The sequence below is a fragment of the Castor canadensis genome, chromosome X (assembly GCF_047511655.1).
Source record: "Castor canadensis chromosome X, mCasCan1.hap1v2, whole genome shotgun sequence".
Lineage (NCBI taxonomy): Eukaryota > Metazoa > Chordata > Mammalia > Rodentia > Castoridae > Castor > Castor canadensis.
This window is the reverse complement of record NC_133405.1, coordinates 31579346-31601192: the sequence shown is the minus strand read 5'-3', so window position 1 is coordinate 31601192 and position 21847 is coordinate 31579346. Positions and strand designations below refer to the sequence as shown.

The following is a 21847-nucleotide window of genomic DNA, read 5'->3' as shown; positions in this document are numbered from 1 at the left end:
AGAGAAGGAGGGAGAAAGAAAGGAAAGAAGGAAGGAAGGAAGACATTTAGTACATCAGACATCATAGCTTAACAACACCATACACTATACTATTGGTTGTTTCTCTGCACGATCACATTCATTGCAACATTATTCACAATAGTAAAGTATGGAATCAACCTAGGTTGTCCATCAATGAACAAATGGATGAAGGCAATGTGATTTGGGAATATTCAGCATTTAAAAGAAGGAAATTTTATCATTTACAATAATATGGATGAATCTGGAAGACATTATGCTACTCAAAATAAGTCAGGCACAAAAAAAGACAAATACTGCATGATTTCACTTATAGATAGAATCTAAAAATGCTGAACTTATAAAAGTAGAGAGTAGAATTATGGCCATGATAGGCTAGTGGAAATGGGGAGTTGTTAAGCAAAGGATGCAAAGTTTCAGATAGATAGGAGAAATAGATGTTAAGGTCTATTAAACAGAAGGATGATGATAGTCAATAGTAATTTGTTGTGTATTTCAAACTAAGTAAATTTCAAATGGCTCACCATAAAATGATGGATAAATGGGGTGATGGATATGTTAATTACCTTGGTTTAATTATTCCACATTGTATACATATATCAAAACATCACATTGTACTTCATAAGTATATGTAGTTATGATTTCTTAATCAAAAATAATATTAACAGTAAGAAAGAAAGAAGAAAAAAGGGTTCTTTAAGAATGGAATTTCAATAAATGCCGAAAACTGTAAGTAATAGAGTCCCTTTCTAGATGAAGAGAACAGACAAAGACATCAATACTAAAAATGGCATGGTGTGGCTATGCATGCAATCTACTGAAGGAAATAGTGTAGATGTGGCCAGGTGAGCAGAAGAAAACTGATACTGAAAGACTGAATGGCAGTAATTGAAATATGTCTGACAAGAGGAGGTCTCACAGGAATAGTTAGAGCTGATTGGATGAGTGAGCTATGTCATGAGTGTTTCTGTCAGAGAGGAAGAATGAGGATATAGCACTGTGGAAAAGGTCACACAATAAAGAGGAACAAGTAAGAGGCAGCTTTAGGGGTAGAGCCTCGGGTAGTTGGTTGTAGAGAATAGTTTAACAACTGGCAGTCAGGTATGATATATACCTTCCTCTATGGTCCCATCTCATTCTTCTTTTACCTCTTAGGCATTGAAAAATCTGTTCCATTAGATTTTGGGGAAGTTTTGGGAAACCAGGGACTATAAATTCCCCATACAGTGGATTGTGAATGGACATCACCAACTTCTGGTGATACTGGGAAAGAAAGAAATGAGGAATCAGAAAGCAAGAAACACCTCCATTTAGCCAGAAGCTCTCTCCTAAAACATCTGCCTCTACTTTTACATCTTACCCTTACCTTCTCCCCTCTTCACTTTTGGGTAATAAAATTGATGTGAGAAAAATTTAAAAGACTTCAGGGAAGTCAGATATGTCAAATTCTCAAAAGAGCAGAATAGCAAATCTTCCTTGTAGATGTTGATATGATGAAAAAAATGTCCTGGAGCTAGAAAACTAACCATTGAGTAAGAGGTGCTTGTTTCTATACTAGCTATCACCACACTCCCTAACCTTGTCCTGCTAGAGATTGGTACTGAGTGGTCAGTTCAGTTACAGTAACTTTTTGTAAGGTGTAGAAAATACAGGATATCGAAATTCCTGAAAGTAGAGTCAGGTGCCAGTGGCCCATGCCTGTAATCCTAGCTACTCGGGAGGCAGAGATCAGGAGGATTAAGGTTGGAAGCTAGTTGGGGCAAATAGTTTGTGAGACCCTATCTTGAAAAAACCCATCATGAAAAAAAGGGCTGGTGAAGTGGCTCAAGGTGTAGGCCGTGAGTTGAAATCCAAGTACTGGAAAAAAAATTCTTGAAAGTAAAGACTTTTGGGTAGCAAATTTCAAGTACGATCACCAAAAGAAAAAAAGTGAACCATTAACTTCTAATCTTTCCTATCCTATGGCTCTTGCGCATTCCTCCTTTTCCCTTTTACTTACTGGGTATATGTGTTCAGATTAGTTGAGTTAATGTCTTAACAGAAGTTTTAGGTGATTTGTCTTAAATTTTCCAAATGCAAGGACTGCGAATAGGAGGCTCAAAAAATGGAAATATAGGAAGAAGTTGCCAGCAAGAATAATGGCTTAAAATAAAGGAGAGGAGTAGGAAAGTCAAGAGCCAGGAAAATTTCTGCCCTATAGTTAGAAACTTTCTCTTAATACAACCACGCCTTTCATTCATCTTTTTCCCCCAATTCCTCATATCATCACTTACCTATTGAAAGTTTGGTAATCAACTCTGCTGAATTAGTGTCTTCACTGTGTCTTTGGGAAGAGTCAGGCCTCAATTTTTAAAATTGTGTTTGTACATGACTATAATAGTATCTGGAAATTTCTGAAAGAACCCAGAACAATGCAGAATCTAGATTTTTTTTAAGACATTCAATTAGAAGGAGGACTATTTGGGAAGAGGATGGGTACCAGAGTGAGCACTGTGGGGGGGGTGAATATAATCAAAGAACATTATGTACATGTATGAAAATGCCATAATGAAACCCATTTACTTTATATAATTAATATACCCTAAATTTTTAAATAAAAAGAAAAAAAAAACATATTTTTGTGATGCTGGAGATGGAGCCCAATGCCTTGTGCATGCTAGGCAAAAAAATCTACCACTGAGCCATACCTCCAGCTCTATTATTATTTTAAAATAATAGAGGTATGTCATAGAGCCAGGCAGTTTCTGCCTTCTGTCACTGACCTTAACCACTCAGTTTTCCTTTTTATCCTATATATGTTCAGTGGACATTTCCACTGTATTATCTTCTTTATAGAGTTTAAGTGGGACTCAAACACAATATTGCTTGCAAGTGGTAAGATCAAGAAAAGAAACCTAGAGTTTATTAACAAGTGAAACTTCATAAAATGCAATTATAGGAAGAAAAGCAAGATCAGGAGCCAGAAAACTACAGCCCTCATACAAAAGTGTTCTCCTAGTAGTCCTCTTTTAACATATACTCATCTCACCCTTCTTTACTCCTCTTACTTCCAGGATATGGGTTGGTCACTGCTGCTGTATCAGTATCCTTGCTGATATTATTGGGAGATTCCAATCTCAGTTTTCTATACATTGAAGATTCTCTTTACTTATATCAGCTAAAAATCTGACAATATGCAATGAAAAAGACAACATTCTTTTGATTATGTTAAAAGACAAACAGGTGAACCAGGAGTCAGCCAACTCCTGCCCAACAGTTAGAATCACTCTCCTACCTTCCTTCACTCTACTCATGATTTTCACATATTCATTTTTCCTGATACCCTTTTATTTGTAGGCATTTCAGTGAAGCTTGCTAAAATATTTCCACCTCTGCAATTGATCAGGAGAAGTTTAAAAAAATTCATTCTCATTATTCCATGTCTTACCACAGTGCTGGTCTTTTAAAAAAGAACTGTATTGAATTCTGGATATTCATTGGTAAACTGTTATATTAGTTCTTTGTTGAAATTGTTCAAATAATCTAGTCTCAAGTTTGTATTTCTGAAGATTTGTTCACACATATATCCCATAAAATCTAATGTATTGATGGAAACGTGGGAGGCTTTGGTGAACCGATAATCATCCATGTCTTAACTTTAGTGAGCAGTTATCTCCCAACTTTCTTCTTTCTACAGATAACCTTTGCACATCTATTTTTACTTTTCACCTTCAAGGTGTTCTGTGGATGTTTTCTGTTGTGTGATTTTATTTATGGAAATTTCAGTCGACTCGGATATTGGTAAGATATTCTTTCCCACCTCTGGGTCTGCCTTAAAATGTTTGAAAGGATGTAAAGCAGGATCAAGAAACAGTGAACTCCCTCCTTTCGTAGAAAAATGGTCAACTAACACAGTATTCTTAGTCCTAACACACTACATCCTAGATATGTGTTACTTAGCCCTCCTAAGTAACTTAGGTGTCTTTGCTGAAATTTTCCAAAGAATCTGGTCTCATTCTCCTACACCTTGCACATTCTATTTGTATATACCAACCAAATAATCTAGACATATATGATGGAGAAACAAAATATTTTAAAATATATTATTAGAAAGGAAGCAACTGAACCATGAAACAGACAATTCTTGCCACTTATAAAAAATTGGACTCCTAGTATTCCCCTCTTGCCACAACTAGCCCATTATTTTTTACTCCCTACATTTGGTGATAAGTTCTGTTATCTGAAGTTGTCTAAAAAAATCTAGTGTGAGTTTTCTGTACCTGCAGACTATTTATACATATCATTCAGAATCTAACAAGTGCAATGGAAAAAACAATGTGCACTGAGTAATGTTAGATGAGGAGAGGTGAACCAAAAGTCAGTTATTTCCAGCCCAATACTCAGTATTCTTTCCCTAACCTTTCCGTACTCTATGACCTTCTCACTTTCATTTTCCATTTTACCTCCTGTGTAATCAGTTTGCATTTCTGTTCTACTTGTCTTTTAGAGAGAACTCATTTATCTCATTGAGTTTTTTCCAAATATTCCCAACTGTAGCTCTGTAATTTGTCATCCCCAAAAATGAAACCTAGTAGCATTTCTGTACAAGTGAAATGCCTTAACATATTGTGACTATAGGCAAAGGAATATAGGAACCTTCCTACACCTGCCTTTAATAAAAAAAATTCATCTCCTACTTTTCTCCTCCTTGACACCAACCACCCTTTCCTCTCCTCTTAAATCCCAGATATTTTTAAATAAGCTCTTTTATATTACTCTCTTTGCTTATGGGAATCCAAATAATCTAGTATGTTTTCTTCATTGGTAGACTGTATTTACCCACGTCAAAATAGAATCTAGAAGAATGATAGAAAGCACAACACACTTTGCTCCATGTTAGAAGAGAAATTGGTGAACCAATAGTCAGCAAACTCTATCCCATCCCTTCTCTCCTTTTTTTATTTCATCCAATGCTCTGGTTAATTTTATTTTCCTTTTTTATGTTCCAGATATTCTGTGACCATTTCTTTTGCATTATTAATATAAAGAGACCAGTGGGATTGAGCCAAATATTTTTACCTATTTTTCTGCAAGTGGTCAGCTTAAGAAGTGAAGCAGGAAGAGGTTATGAACAAATGAAATATGACCATAGAAGGAAAGGCAGCATCAAGTATCAACCAACTCCTACCCCTTTTATAAAGTTTGCCTTCTAATATTCCTCTTCTTTTTTTCTTTATTCATATGTGCATATATTGTTTGGGTCATTTTTCCCCCATGCCCCCTCCTTCTTGATGATAGCTATTTTAACAGGTGTGAGGTGGAATCTTGAGGTGGTTTTAATTTGCATTTCCTTTATGGTCAGAGATGGTGAACATATTTTCATATGTTTTGGGCCATTTGAATTTCTTCTTTTGAGAAAGTTCTATTAAGTTCAGTTGCCCATTTCTTTATTGTTCATTGATTTGGGGAGAATTTAGTTTTTTGAGCTCCCTGTATATTCTGGTTATCAGTCCTTTGTCTGATGTATAGCTGGCAAATATTTTCTCCCACTCTGTGGGTGGTCTCTTCAGTTTAGAGACCATTTCTTTTGTTCTGCAGAAGCTTTTTAATTTTATGTAGTCCCATTTGTCTATCCTTTCTCTTAGTTGCTGAGCTGCTGGGGATCAATTGAGGAAGTCCTTGCCTATTATATACTATTACTTCCAGAGCATTCCCTGCTCTTTCTTGTATTAACTTCAGCATTTCAGGTCTGATATTAAGGTCCTTGATCCATTTTGAGTTGATACTTGCACAGGGTGATAAACATGGATCTAGTTTCAGGTTTTTGCAGGCAGATAACCACTTTTACCAGCAATATTTGTTGAAGAGGCTGTCTTTTCTCCATCGTATGTCTTTGGTGCCTTTGTCAAAAATAAGATGGGCATAGCTGTGTGGATTCATATCCAGGTCCTTTATTCTGTTCCACTGGTCTTCATATCTGTTTTTGTGCCAGTACCATGCTGTTTTTATGTAAATTGCTTTGTAATATAGTTTGAAATCAAGTATTGTGATACTTCCAGCATTGCTCTTTTTTTTTTTAAGGAAAACAAAGAGTTTTTGCTAGTTGAGTTAAGGATAGCTATACAGAGAGATTCCTGCTATTGCTTTCCTTTACCCATGTGACCCATGTTGATTCAACTCTAATTGATCTTTACATTAGTTCCTGATACCCTGCTCATGATAACATCTGTCATTTTAAGGTTTCTGTATTAGTCCCTCTGGAGTGGGGATATCAAAAGCTTTCATGATTTGGGTTTTCTACCTATTTCTATATCTCCCGTATGTGCTCTCCCCTTGTCATGTGATCCAACTCCAACCACATTGCTGCATTTGCCCTAGATCTAAAGTCTGCATATGAGGGAGAACATACGACTTTTGGTCTTCTGAGCCTGGCTGACCTCGCTCAGAATGATGTTCTCCAGTTCCATCCATTTACCTGCAAATGATAAGATTTCATTCTTCTTCATGGCTGAGTAAAATTCCATTGTGTATAAATACCACATTTTCTTGATCCATTCATCAGTAGTGGGGCATCTTGGTTGTTTCCATAACTTGGCTTTTGTGAATAGCGCCAGCATTGCTCTTTTTCCTGGGTATTGCCCTTGGCTATTCGCAGTCTCTTGTGTTTCCAAATGAACTTTAGGGTAGATTTTTCAATCTCTGTGATGAATGTCACTGGGATTTTTGATGGGAATTGCATTAAACATGTAGATTGCTTTTGGTAGTATAGCCATTTTTACTATTTTTATTCTGCCAATCCATGAGCACAAGAGATCTTTCCACATTCTGTAGTCTTCCCTTCCTTGATCTCTTTCTTCAGGGGTTTGTAGTTCTCCTTGTAGAGGTCGTTCACATCCTTTGTTATGTTTACTCCTAGGTATTTGATTTTTTTTGAGGCTACTGTAAATGGATTTCTTTCCATATATTCTGTCTCAGTTTGTTCATTGTTGGTGTATAGAAAAGCTAATGATTTTTGTAAGTTGATTTTGTATCCTGCCACCTTGTTGTAGCTGTTTATGTTGTCTAGGATTTGGGGGTAGAGTTTTTAGGTCTTTAAGATATAGGATCATGTCGTCTGCAAATAGGAATATTTTGACAGTTCCTTTACCTATTTGTATTCCTTTTATTTCTTCTTCTTGCCTAATTGCTCTGGCTAGGAATTCCAGGACTATGTTGAATAGGAGTGGGGAGAGTGGGCACCTTTGTCTCATTCCTGATTTTAGGGGGAGTGGTTTCAGTTTTTCTCCATTAAGTATGATGTTGGCTCTAGGTTTGTCATATATACCCTTTACAAGGTTGAAGTACTTTCCTTCTATTCTTAGTTTTCTTAGAGCTTTTATCATGAAGTGGTGTTGAATCTTATCAAAGGCTTTTTCTGCATCTATTGAGATGATCAAGTGGTTTTTGTCTTTGCTTCTATTACTGTGCTGTATTACATTTATAGATTTGCCTATGTTGAACCACCCCTGCATTCCTGGGATGAAGCAGACTTGGTCGTGGTGAATCATCTTTCTGATACGGTGTTGGATTCAGTTTGCCATTATTTTATTGAGGATTTTTACATCAATATTCATTAAGGAGATTGGCCTATAGTTCTCCTTTTTGGAGGTGTCTTTTTCTGGTTTGGGGATGAGTGTAATACTGGCTTCATAAAATGAGTTAGGCTGTGTTCCTTCCCTTTGTATTTGTGGAAAAGTTTAAGGAGGGTTGGTATTAGTTCTTCTTTAAAGATCTGATAGAATTCACCTCAGAATCCATCAGATCCTGGACTTTTCTTTTTTGGGAGAGTCTTTATTGCTGCTTCAATTTCATTTTGTGTTATAGATCTATTGAGGTGATTAATATCCTCTTGGCTCAATTTTGGATGGTCATAAGTATCTAGAAACTTGTCTATTTCTTCAAGATTTTCAAATTTATTAGAATATAGGTTCTCAAAGTAGTCTCTGATGATTTCCTGGATCTCCGTGGTGTTTGTTGTTATCTCCCCCTTTGCTTTCTGATTTTACTGTTTTGGGTTTTTTCTCTTCTAATTTTAGTCTGGTTTGCCACGATCTGTCAATCTTGTTTATTTTTTTCAAAGAATCAGCTTGTTGTTTCATTGATTCTTTGTATGTTTTTGTTTGTTTGTTTGTTTCTATTTCATTAATTTTGGCCCTTATTTTTATTATTTCTCTCCTTCTGCTTGTTTTGGGTTTTGCTTGTTCTTGTTTTTCTAAGAGCTTGAGATGTAGCATTAGATCATTGATTTGAGATCTTTCTGTCCTTTTACTACATACACTCCTAAAGTTCATTTGAACTCATAAAGTTCATTTGGAAACACAAAAGACCTCAAATAGACAATGTAATACTGAGCAAAAAGAGCAATGCTAGAGGTATCACAATACCCAACTTCAAACTATATTACAAAGCAATAGCAATAAAAACAGCATGGTACTGACACAAAAACAGACATGAATACCAGTAGAACAGAATAGAAGACCCAGATACGAATCCACACAACTATGCCCACGTTATTTTTGACAAAGTCACCAAAAACATACAATGGAGAATAGACAGCCTCTTCAACAAATGATGCTGGGAATAGTGGTTATCCGCCTGCAGAAAACTGAAACTAGATCCATGCCTGTCACCCTATACTAGTATCAACTCAAAGTGGATTAAGGACCTCAATATCAGACCTGAAACCTTGAATTTAGTACAGGAAAGAGCAGGGAATAGTCTGGAAGGAATAGGTATAAGCAAGGACTTCTTCAGTAGAACTCCAGCAGCCCAGCAACTAAGAAAGGATTGACAAATGGGAATACATGAAAATAAAAAGCTTCTGCACAACTAAAACAATGGTGTATATATTGAAGGGACCACCCACAGAGTGGGAGGAAATATTTGCTAGCTATACATCAAAGAACTTATAACCAGACTATACAGAGAGCTCAAAAAATTAAACTCCCCAAAAATCAATGAACCAATAAAGAAGTGGGCAACTGAACTAAATAGGACTTTTTCTTTTTTTAATTCTTATTGTTTTATTATTCATATGTGCATACAATGCTTGGGTCTTTTCTCCCCCCTGCCCCCACCCCCTCCCTTACCACCTACTCGGCCCCCTTCCTCTCCCCCCCACCCCCTTGATACCTGGCAGAAACTATTTTGCCCTTACTTCTAATTTTGTTGAAGACAGAGTATAAGCAATAATAGGAAGGAAGAAGGGTTTTTGCTAGTTGAGATAAGGATAGCTATACAGGGAGTTGACTCACATTAATTTCCTGTGCATGTGTGTTACCTTTTAGGTTAATTCTTTTTGATCTAACCTTTTCTCTAACAGAACTTTTTTAAGGAGGAAATCCAAATGGCCAAAAAACACATGAAAAAATGCTCACCATCCCTCGACATAAAGGAAATGCAAATCAAAACCATACTAACATTCCACCTCACACCTGTTAGAATTGCTATCATCAAAAACACCACCAACAACAAATGTTGGCAGGATGCAGGGAAAAAAGAACCATCATACAGTGTTGGTGGGAATGTAAGCTAGTACAACCACTTTTGAAAACATTATGGAAGCTTCTTAAAAAAATAAACAGATCTGCCATATTATCCAGCAATACCACTGCTAGGGATATACCCAAAGGAATGCGACTCAGGTTACTCCAGAGGCATCTGCACACCCATGTTTATTGCAGCACTATTTACAATAGCCAAGCTATGGAAACAGCCAAGATGCCCCACAATTGAGGAATGGATCAAGAAAATGTGGCATTTATACACAATGGAATTTTACTCAGCCACAAAAAAGAATGAAATTTTGTTATTTGCTAGTAAATGGATGGAACTAGAGAACATCATCTAAAGTGAAGTTAGCTAGGCTAAGAAGGCCAAAAATCATATGTTCTCCCTCATTTGCAGATTATAGACCCAAAATAAATGCAGTGATATTATTGGACATGGGTCATACTAGGGGGAGAACGCACATGGGAGGAATATGGAAAGCAAAGGAAATCTAAAACTTGAATGTGGTTGATGTGCTCTCTGTAGAGGAGAGAACAAAGTAATCTTAAACTGGCAGAGGCTACTATGGGAAGGGGACTAGGAAGTAGTGAAGAGGTCTGGTAGAGACGAACCAATGTGGGTTGCAATACACAAATGCATGGAAGCAATGCTAGGAATCTCTCTGTATAGCTGTCTTTATCCAAAACTAGCAAAAATGATATCTCTTTCTTATTACCTCTTGTGTTTTCTCTTCAACAAAATGAGAGAAGAGGAGGAATGGTTTCTGCCTAGAAGTCAGGGGTTATGGGGGTAGGAGGAGAGGTGGCACAAACAATGTATACACATGTAAGTAAATTTAAAAATGATAAAATAAAAGGAGGGGGAAAAGAATATATAACTAAAAAAAAGAGTTACAGGCAAGTTAAATGCCTTAAAATAATGAAAAAATGATGAATGTGGACCAGGAGTCAGTCAGAACTTGTACCTGCCCCCAGCCACAACTTGTACCCCAACACTTTTCTATAACTGTCTGTCATCTTTTATTTTACCCATTTATCATTCAAGTTTTTGAAATTCACTTCTATTATGTTAATTCCTGTGCAGAGTCTTTAGAAAGTATCAGTCTCAACACTCCCCCTCAAGGTCTCTGCGTAGGCAACCAAGAAGTAAATTCTAGAAAGAGTTATAGACAAGTGAAAGGTCTTAAATTAATCAGATGTGAACCAGTAGCCAACAAACTTCTTCCCTAAATCAGAACATTTCTCCCAACTTCCATCATCCTACCATAACCCTCTCTGCCACCACAATTTTATTCCCTTTCTATATACTCTGTATGCTTTATGATCTCCTGTTCTATTTTAGTGTCTTCAGCCTGGTTTCAGGGATACATGGTGTCAATATAAACACAATGAATGTGTCATGTGTCCAGTCCAATGACTAAAATGAAAAAAATTATGGAATAGTATAGTGCCTTGAACTTTGGATAGCAGGCCAAGATGACAGAAGCCTAATATCTCTTGATTTTTAGTCTGTACTCTTCTCCTGTACTCTCCACTCCACTCACTCTCACCCCTTCCTTATTTCAGGTAAACCTGTTATATGTCTGCCCAGCAGCTTTGCTTTGTTAGTAATTTCACTGAAGCTCTGGCCAATCTCAGGCCTCAATTCACAACTTTGCCAATTATGGTTGAACATGACAATAGACTCTAGCAACTTATTTTAGAAATAATGAAAAAATAAGTTTCAAAAGTGAAATCAATGTAGGATGCAGACCTGGAGGCAGCAAAATCTTTCTTCTTAGCTACTTCCTCTCTCCTGACTTGCATTCTTCTATCACTTACCTCTACCTTTTTATGCTCTCTTTATATCATGCATATGTTCAGTGATCATTTTTTTATGTTCCTGCCTTTTGAGAGGTTTTAAGACACTAAGCCTCATTTGGACCACCTTGAGGACCATGATTCACCAGCCCAGGGAGGAAATCTAACAAGGGGCTGTGGATAGTTGAAATACCTTAAAATGAGAGTGTAGGAGAAGGATATTTCAAGCCCCTGTGCCTTAGGCATATCCATCTTCCATATCACTTTAGAGGGCTTAGGGAAAATACAGCCTTGATTATCTCACAGTGAAGACTGTGGGTTACTACATCTAAATGTTGGGTACTAGAATGACATTCAAGCCATAGAATCTCATGAGAGATTATGAACAAGCAAAATGTACACAAACGGGTCAGATGTAGAAGTAAGATCAGAAGCCAACTAACTCTTGCCATTTAGCAACAAGATCTCTCTTTTTATCTCCCTAAGCATCTGTTACCTCCTTTCTTTTTCTACCTCACTTCTACTCTCTTTATTTTGTCTATGGGGCTGTGTTAGTGCCTTCTGCCTCTATTGCCTAATAATCCTTCAAGGCACTCAGTAGCTTTCAAGACAGTAGTGGTATGGAGGTCTTGATAGTCAGAAACAGGTTGGATTGACATCCCCTGGATTGATTGTGTTGCTGTGGACACATGTCATAATGAAAGAACATCTAGGCTAATTCCAGTCTAAGAAGTACTAGAACTCATCTCCAAGAATGTCTATCATAAAACATGGGTTGAATAAGAAAGTTCTAGGTCTTTCATGCTATAGTTGAAGTGTGGAAGACAGATGAACCCACAATATGGCTATAGCGGTGTTTTCAAATTACAACATGTTTATTGGAGAAGAATACATCTGAGTGGGAATGTGTGGGGCCTACGTGACAAGATGAAGTTTCCTGGGAGTAAGTGGAGAGAGTTAAGAACAATCTGGCTCCTAGGCTTTAAGGCAGAAGTAAGATTTCTGAGATCCTTTCTCACTCCATCACTCTTGTTAATTCTAGTTGCCATTTTAACAGGTTTTTGGTAAACACAAGTGCAATGATGATCAAAGTGAGAATTCCTGCTTTCTAGTCATCTTGTGGTCACTGTCTTTGGGGACTAGGGAAGTGGCAAAAGCATTCCAAATCTTGTTTTTCTCAAAGAAGGGAGCTCCACTTTTCCATCCCAGTCTTTTAAGATGCTGGACAAGCTTCATAGAGCCCACCTTTCATTCATAACAGCAGGCAGATGGATAGCTGGTCAAATTTCTTGTGCAGTATTTGTTACTGCCAAATATGATTTGACATAGTAAATGAACCAAATTTAAGTTTTATACTCTGTATAGTTATGAGAAAGGACTGATTCTCAGTGATGCACACCAAACTATTTTGTCCAAACTTCTTAGCTTCATATTCCACACATGAAAAGGAACATGAAGGGACTTTAAGTAATAACAAGAAAGCTGTTTCACCAAATTATTTTCTAAGATTGTCTTCTAACTCATGTTAAAGAACTATAAAATTAAAAAATCAGGGTGTGAGTGGTGACTGGAGAAGTACACAAGTGGGTCTTTGAGTACTAGTTACATTCATGAGTTGGGTTTGTGAATATTCATCAAGATATACACTTGAATATATATGTACTCTTATGTGATTATTAAACTTCAAAAATGTTTTTTCTCTGTAAAGGGGGAAGAAAAGGGGGAATAGAAATATCATGGAGTGGGTGAACTTGTTCAAAGTACACTGTACACACGTATAGAATTATCACAATGAAATCTCCTTGTGTGCTAATTCAAAAATAAAATTAAAATCTTAAATGTTTCCAGAATGCAAAAAAAGAAAACTTTAAAGAATTGGTAGGAATTTGGGCAATACAGGTGTATGCATTTATCAAAACTCACTGAATAGCACATTTAAGATTTATAGATTTTATTGGATATAAATTTTACCTCAACAAAAAAAAGAAAAGAAAAATAACTATGCACAATCATTGAACTCTAATTAGTGACCTACATGCTGAAGTCTTTAGGGGGAAAGTATACTAGCATATGCAACTTACTTTGAAATGCATTCCAAAAATTAAATAGATTGATTAACAGATAGACAAATATTACTAGCAGAATATAAGTAGTGACTATATGATGTTCACTGCACATTTCTTTTAAAGTTTCTGTTTATTTGAAATTTCTTACACTAAAACATTGGGAGTAATCTAAAGAAGAGAGGAAGAATTCTTCCCATTTCTTCATAAATAGAAAGCTGGTTTAAATCCATTATGCAGTCTAACACACAGCAAGGTGCAGGATACAGGTATCCAACAGAAGTACCAGTGATTCCTGGGTAATGTGTTCCAGAAGACAGCAATACCCAATACAGCTGGTGGCACCCAGGAGGAGATGGTGTAGGTGTGAACCCCAGGGATACTACTTCTGTAGACTTAGTTGGCAGAGACAACAGGCAGTAACCAAAACAAGTTAAAAAGCAAATGGTGGGTGCTATGCAGATGTCAGCACTCACTTATGGACACATGTAAGACATACTCTAGGGTTTGTACCATCATATATAACCAAGGTGTCAGTTTCACTCATTGGTATTTCTGTGAATTACACATGTCTGAAGTACTCATCACTAGAATCTGAAACAATCTGCTGTGTTTGGCATGTTAAGTTGAAAAATGATTTTTATAGCCCTTGTTAAACTCAAACTTGTTTGACATTTTCCAGTTACATACAGCATTATATTTTTACTCAGTGAAGAAAGACTGAAAATACAGGTAAATGAAACAAAATATTTGCTTGAAGTTGGCACCTATGTTTATACAACAGCTACACTAAATAAAGTCACAGACACTAAAATTGAAGAACGCATATTTTCTCCATTATGACTATATTTTCAGACACATAGTGCCTTCAGAATTAGTTACATATCCAAGGCCTTCTTTATTGATAATAAGAAATCCTAGGGAAGTGACTTTTCATTTCATCCTTCGTACTGTAATAGATCTGGTGAATAGGAACACATGGCTTCCCAAAATCATGATTCCCTTTTGATGTCTTTCCAGGGTTTTACTGACATTTTGCTGGAGAGAGTTATGCATGGAGGAGCCAATATTACAGGTTTCCAGATTGTCAACAATGAAAACCCTATGGTTCAGCAGTTCATACAGCGCTGGGTGAGGCTGGATGAAAGGGAATTTCCTGAAGCCAAGAATGCACCACTAAAGGTAATATTCCATAGCATGTGGAAATCTAAGGCCAGCTTTTTAAAACATTTCAGTGTAGTCTTTGTATACTTACAGCTATCTTGTGATCAACTGGAGTTCCCTTAGAAACTATTCAAAGATGTTAAAAAAAAATTGCAGGCAATAGTATTGCATTTGAAAACTAAATCCACAATAATGAAGCTATAGAGAATGAAATCTTTTAAAGTTCAGTATTTGAAAACAAATTAATTTTTTAATGAATTTCATTTGTAATATGCTCACAATAATTTACAATGTTATAAGAACCTGAGCCAGGCAAGGGTGGGAGCAGAGGGAATAGGTAAGGAAGATTGATAGTCTGAAACAGAAAATTAGATTTTACATTATTTATGTGATTAAATTAATAATTTATGTTAATAAATTCCATGAATCTCAGAACACCCAAGTGAATTAGGTATGTTTTATATATATATATAACAGAAATATTTTCCTGCTTGCAAAATTATCTTTTAAAATAATTAGATTACCTAAGTTGCTCATTTCACAAAATCAAGATAAGAATATTAAGAGCACAAAGTAATGCTTAAAGTGCCCATTTTTCATGTGTGTTCCAGTATGACTAGAAATCCTATTATTTAAAACTCAGGATGCAAAAATGATACCTGTTGAAACTATCCCAGGAATTGAGGGAGAGGGGGTAAAGAGGGGTGGTAGAAGGGGTAAATTCAACTATGATACAGTTGATACATTGTAAGAACCTTTGTAAATGCCACAACATACCCCACCCAGCACAATAATAAAGGAAAAAAATAAAACTCAGGAATTAAATAAAATAAATAGGGGGAAAATATTCGTGTTATACAAAGGATCTTTCAAATGTATTTTTAAATAACTCTTTCCTTCAGTGTATTGATTCGAGTATGAAAATGACTTTAAACTCTTCCTTCTTGTTATAGTGAAAGTATGCACTATGACTGATCTAAGGTTAGGGATCAAATTCAGTTAAGACCCTTCCCTAAAAAAGAAAGAACAGTCTCCTTCCTATTCATCCTCTCTGGCAAGAAGAGGTTAGGGAGAACAGTAGGGCACACAGATTAGAGAAGATATATATTCTGTACCACTTATGTAGTTCTCCTAAATGGTTCACATCAGAACCTAATACAAGTGAGATCTTACTTTTCACAATGGGTATGTTTTAGAAAAGTCATGAGTTAAATATTATTTTTTCATTTAGTAAAGTCACTCACCAGCTAAGTGGTACCCTGTGGTTGTAGTGACTACATATTCCAGGTTTTTCCAGGACAGTCCCATTTTTAAAAATTGTGCCCCATGTTCAGTCAGGTGCCCTAATTGGGTTCAGTAAATATGGTCATGATCCCAATGAAGAATTCTTTGTAATCAAATCATTTTTGATGTACTAAATTGACTTTTACCCTCTCACAACATTTAGGTGATTTTATACAACTTTAAATTTTCACAAAACTGCCTATCCACACTGCCTTGTGATTTGTAGATTTAGCAAGCGATATATAAGAGATAAATTCATTTATTCAATATTTTAGAGGGGTACCTACAATGTGCCAGGTACTTTGTTAAGCACAAGAAAATGAACAAGGGTAAAAAAGTATTAAAAAGGGTACTGCAGAGGAGTTTAATCCATGTTCAGAAATTGTATAACTTGTAGAAAAAAGAAGGAAGATAATCTTAGCTTTGGAGTGTCCATTGATAACACCTGATGTAATATAAAATTCTAGAACCTGCTAAGAAGAAATGTTCAGGCATATAAGTAAAAAGCATTCAAATAACTTAAGATAATGAAGTGTTTAAATAGATACTCAGCAACTTTCAGATTACTTTTGCTTAGCATTAGTTATAATAAAACGTTGCATTGAATTAATCACACAAAAAAGCCACTTTAAAACTGATGTTCAGCATTTCTGATCAGGAAGTAAAGTCTAGAGATTAAAATCCTCAGTTATTTTGGAGGGGGATATTCTAATGCATGGGTAAGTAGAAACTGAATAAAGTAGAAAATCAAATAGCTCTTTTGGTATAGCTTGGGAGGGACTACCTGAAGATTGCTGACAATTTATGCAGTTGATTGGAAAGACAATCACCACCACTCTGTCGGCTTTAGGTAGTGCTAGGATAGGACCACACAAAGCACACCTCATGTTATAGTCATACTCCATGATTTGCTTCTGAAAGAAAAGTAACATGAGAAAACTAAACTGATAGTTGTACAGACAACAATGTATTCACTCTTGGGTACATTTAGATACACTATATTTAGAGACTCCCCCCTAGGACACTGTTTAAATGTCAACAAGATTCCACATTCTACAAATATTTGCCACCCCTGCAAAACAGGGACCAGTTTATTTTAATCATATTTTGTTGATTCATTTGATGGAAAAACATCCGCTATTCAAATTGCAGGTAATCAAATTCCTTGTGTTAAGTACCTGGCCTCATCCCTAGTAAAGCACATCAATATAGCCAAGGAATAGAAAGTAAGTATTCTTGCCTGAAAGAGGTAACATCAGGAAGTATTACCTACAAATTGTTAACTTTATCAGATTTAAAACTCAATAACAATTGAAATTTTCTACAATTGAAAATCAGCTTTGGTTTTTGCTACCCCCCACCCCCAAGGAAACAAAAACTGATTTATTGCTGGCCAGAGGTCCTAACTTTCTGGAAACATGGTCCAGACAGAAATGATTAATGTTTCCCTCCAAATTAATTTCAAGCTGTCTAACTTAGCTATTTCCATTTTCCCTTAAGTAAACAGCAGATCTGAATTTTCAATTACAAACAGCAATAACTCAGTCTTGCTTTAGGATATGCTGTTTCCTCTCCAATCTGTACATGCCATCTTTTAACACCACACACATTTCTTCCCTTATAAAAGACCCAGCCTTATAATAGTCATTCACTCAATATGAAATACAGTATTGAGAGTAAGAATTCCCTTGAGCCATTCATTCTTAATAATCTTAACACATGAACACATGAAGTAAGAGGCATTATTTTAGAATGAATCAAAGTCGGGCTCACCCAGAGAATTTTCCTGACTTAAATAATTAGGATGATAACTTTGTAGAGTAAAGGTAGAGATGAATGAAAATTATAAGGAACTAGTCAAGTTTGAAGAATGGCATTTGTCATGATACCTTGTTTTCCATGCATCCATTTTAGTATACATCTGCGTTGACACACGATGCAATACTGGTCATAGCAGAAGCCTTTCGCTACCTAAGAAGGCAGCGAGTGGATGTATCCCGGAGAGGCAGTGCTGGAGACTGCTTAGCAAATCCTGCTGTGCCCTGGAGCCAAGGAATTGATATTGAGAGAGCTCTGAAAATGGTAAAGACTTCAATTGGGGGTTTTTTTGGATAGAGTGGCTTATAAAGACACAAAAAGAGTGGGAATATTGTACCAGGGTACAATATTCTTATATATGGAAATGTCACACACAGAAAAACCCTGTATACCTATTATATACTAGTAAAAAAACATTTTTTATTGTTTTATTATTCACATGTGCATACAAGGCTTGGGTCATTTCTCCCCCCTGCCCCCACCCCCTCCCTTACCACCCACTCCACCCACTCCCCCTCACCCCCACCCCCTCAATACCCAGCAGAAACTATTTTGCCCTTATCTCTAATTTTGTTGAAGAGAGAATATAAGCAATAATAGGAAGGAAAAAGTGTTTTTGCTGGTTGAGATAAGGATAGCCAAACAGGGACTTGACTGACATTAATTTCCTGTGTGTGTGTGTTACCTTCTAGGTTAATTCTTTTTGATCTAACCTTTTCTCTAGTTCCTGGTCCCCTTTTCCTATTGGCCTCAGTTGCTTTTAAGGTATCTGCTTTAGTTTCTCTGCATTAAGGGCAACAAATGCTAGCTAATTTTTTAGGTGTCTTACCTATCCTTACCCCTCCCTTGTGTGCTCTTGCTTTTATCATGTGCTCAAAGTCCAGTCCCGTTGTTGTGTTTGCCATTTTGTCCACATATGAGGGAAAACATATGATTTTTGGTCTTTTGGGCCAGGCTAACATCACTCAGAATGATGTTCTCTAATTCCATCCATTTAACACCGAATGATAACATTTCATTCTTCTTCATGGCTGCATAAAATTCCATTGTGTATAGATACCACATTTTCTTAATCCATTCGTCAGTGATGGGGCATCTTGGCTGTTTCCATAACTTGGCTATTGTGAATAGTGCCGCAATAAACATGGGTGTGCAGGTGCCTCTGGAGTAACCTGTGTCACAGTCTTTTGGGTATATCCCCAAGAGTGGTATTGCTGGATCAAATGGTAGATCAATGTTTAGCTTTCTAAGTAGCCTCCAATTTTTTTTCCAGAGTGGTTGTACTAGTTTACATTCCTACCAACAGTGTAAGAGGGTTCCTTTTTCCCCCCATCCTCTCCAACATCTGTTGTTCATGGTGCTGCTAATGATGGTTATTCTAACAGGGGTGAGGTGGAATCTTAATGTGGTTTTAATTTGCATTTCCTTTATTGCTAGAGATGGTGAGCATTTTTTCATATGTTTTCTGGCCATTTGAATTTCTTCTTTTGAGAAAGTTCTGTTTAGTTCACTTGCCCATTTCATTATTGGTTCATTAGTTTTGGGAGAATTTAGTATTTTAAGTTCCCTATATATTCTGGTTATCAGTCCTTTGTCCGATGTGTAGCTGGCAAATATTTTCTCCCACTCTGTGGGTGTTCTCTTCAGTTTAGAGACCATTTCTTTTGATGAACAGAAGCTTTTTAGTTTTATGAGGTCCCATTTATCTATGCTATCTCTTAGTTGCTGTGCTGCTGGGGTTTCATTGAGAAAGTTCTTACCTATACCTACTAACTCCAGAGTATTTCCTACTCTTTCCTGTATCAACTTTAGAGTTTGTGGTCTGATATGAAGATCCTTGATCCATTTTGAGTTAATATTGGTATAGGATGATATACATGGATCTAGTTTCAGTTTTTTGCAGATTGCTAACCACTTTTCCGAGCAGTTTGTGTTGAAGAGGCTGCTATTTCTCCATCGTATATTTTTAACTCCTTTATCAAAGATAAGTTGCTTATAGTTGTGTGGCTTCATATCTGGGTTCTCTATTCTGTTCCACTGGTCTTCATGTCTGTTTTTGTGCCAGTACCATGCTGTTTTTATCGTTACTGCTTTGTAATATAGTTTGAAGTCAGGTATCGTGATACCTTCAGCATTGTTCTTTTGACTGAGTATTGCCTTGGCTATTTGTGGCCTCTTGTGTTTCCATATAAATTTCACAGTAGATTTTTCAATCTCTTTAATGAATGTCATTGGAATTTTGATGGGAATTGCATTAAACATGTAGATTAGTTTTGGGAGTATAGACATTTTAACTATGCTGATTCTACCAATCCATGAGCATGGGAGATCTCTCCACTTTCTATAGTCTTCCTCAATCTCTTCAGAAGTTTATAGATTTCCTTGTGGAGGTCATTCACATCTTTTGTTAGGTTTTCACCTAGGTATTTGATTTTTTTTGAGGCTATTGTAAATGGAATTGTTTTCATATATTCTTTTTCAGTTTGCTCATTGTTAGTATATAGAACTGCTAATGATTTTTCTATGTTGATTTTATATCCTGCTTCCTTGCTATAGCTATTGATGATGTCTAGAAGCTTCTAAGTAGAGTTTTTTGGGTCTTTAAGGTATAGGATCATGTCGTCTGCAAATAGGGATATTTTGACAGTTTCTTTACCTATTTGTATTCCTTTTATTCCTGCTTCTTGCCTAATTGCTCTGGCTAGGAATTCCAATACTATGTTGAATAGGAGTGGAGATAGTGGGCATTCTTGTCTGGTTCCTGATTTCAGAGGGAATGGTTTCAGTTTTTCTCTGTTAAGTATAATGCTGGCTGTAGGGTTGTCATATATAGCTTTTATAATGTTGAGGTACTTTCCTTCTATTCCTAGTTTTCTTAGAGCTTTTATCATGAAATGGTGTTGGATCTTATCAAAGGCTTTTTCTGCATCTATTGAGATGATCAAGTGATTTTTGTCTTTGCTTCTGTTAATGTGGTTTATTACGTTTATTGATTTTCCTATTTTGAACCACACCTACATCCCTGGGATGAAGTCTACTTGGTCGTGGTGAATAATCTTTTTGATGTGTTGTTGAATTTGGTTTCCCATTATTTTGGTGAGGATTTTTGCATCAATGTTCATTAAGGAGATTGGCCTATAGTTCTCCTTTTTGGAGGTGTCTTTGCCTGGTTTTGGGATAAGTGTAATACTGGCTTCATAGATGGTGTTTGGCAGTTTTCCTTCCCTTTCTATTTCGTGGAACAGTTTAAGGAGGGTTGGTATCAGTTCTTCTTTAAAGGTCTGATAGTATTCAGCAGAGAATCCATCAGGTCCTGGACTTTTCTTTTTGGGAAGACTCTTGATTGCTGCTTCAATTGCTATTCGTGTTATAGATTAATTTCCTCTTGCAATTCGTGTTATAGATTAATTTCCTCTTGGTTCAGTTTTGGTTGATCATAAGTATCTAGAAATCTGTCCATTTCTTTAAGATTTTCAAAGTTATTTGAATATAGGTTCTTGAAGTAATCTCTGATGATTTCCTGGACTTCCATGGTGTTTGTTGTTATCTCCCCTTTTGCATTCCTGATTCTACTAATTTGGGTTTTTCTCTCCTCACTGTAGTCGGGTTTGTCAGGGATCTATCGATCTTGTTTATTTTTTCAAAGAACCAACTTTTTGTTTCATTAATTCTTTGTATGGTTTTTTTGGTTTCTATTTCATTGATTTCAGCTCTTATTTTTATTATTTCTCTCCTTTTATTTGTTTTGGGATTTGCTTTTTCCTGTTTTTCTAGGAGTTTGAGATGTATCATTAGGTCATTGATTTGGGATCTTTCAGTCTTTTTAATATATGCACTCATGGCTATAAACTTTCCTCTCAGGGCTGCCTTTGCTGTGTCCCATAGGTTCTGGTAGGTTGTGTTTTCATTTTCATTGACTTCCAGGAACTTTTTAATTTCCTCTTTTATTTCATCGATGATCCATTCTTCATTAAGTAATGAGTTATTTAGTTTCCAGCTGTTTGCATGTTTTTTGTCTTTACTTTTGTTGTTGAGTTCTACTTTTACTGCATTGTGATCAGATAGTATGCACGGTATAATTTCAATTTTCTTATATTTGTTGAGGCTTGCTTTGTGCCCTAGGATATGATCTATTTTGGAGAAGGTTCCATGGGCTGCTGAGAAGAATGTATA

At 36.3% G+C, this 21847-nt stretch overlaps 1 protein-coding gene across 8 annotated transcripts in view; it reads left to right on the top strand.

The window, feature by feature from the left end:
• Positions 1-21847, top strand: part of Gria3 (glutamate ionotropic receptor AMPA type subunit 3) — a 311734-nt gene that overhangs the window by 189841 nt on the left and 100046 nt on the right. For all 8 annotated transcript variants that reach the window (XR_012444436.1, XM_074063377.1, XM_074063373.1 and 5 more), the window contains 2 exons: positions 14429-14590; positions 17771-17938. Coding sequence is in view for 7 of the 8 variants with exons in the window: in XM_074063377.1 (XP_073919478.1) it covers positions 14429-14590; positions 17771-17938 (330 nt within the window). In the remaining variant the exon portion in view is untranslated. The remainder of the gene's footprint in view (positions 1-14428; positions 14591-17770; positions 17939-21847) is intronic.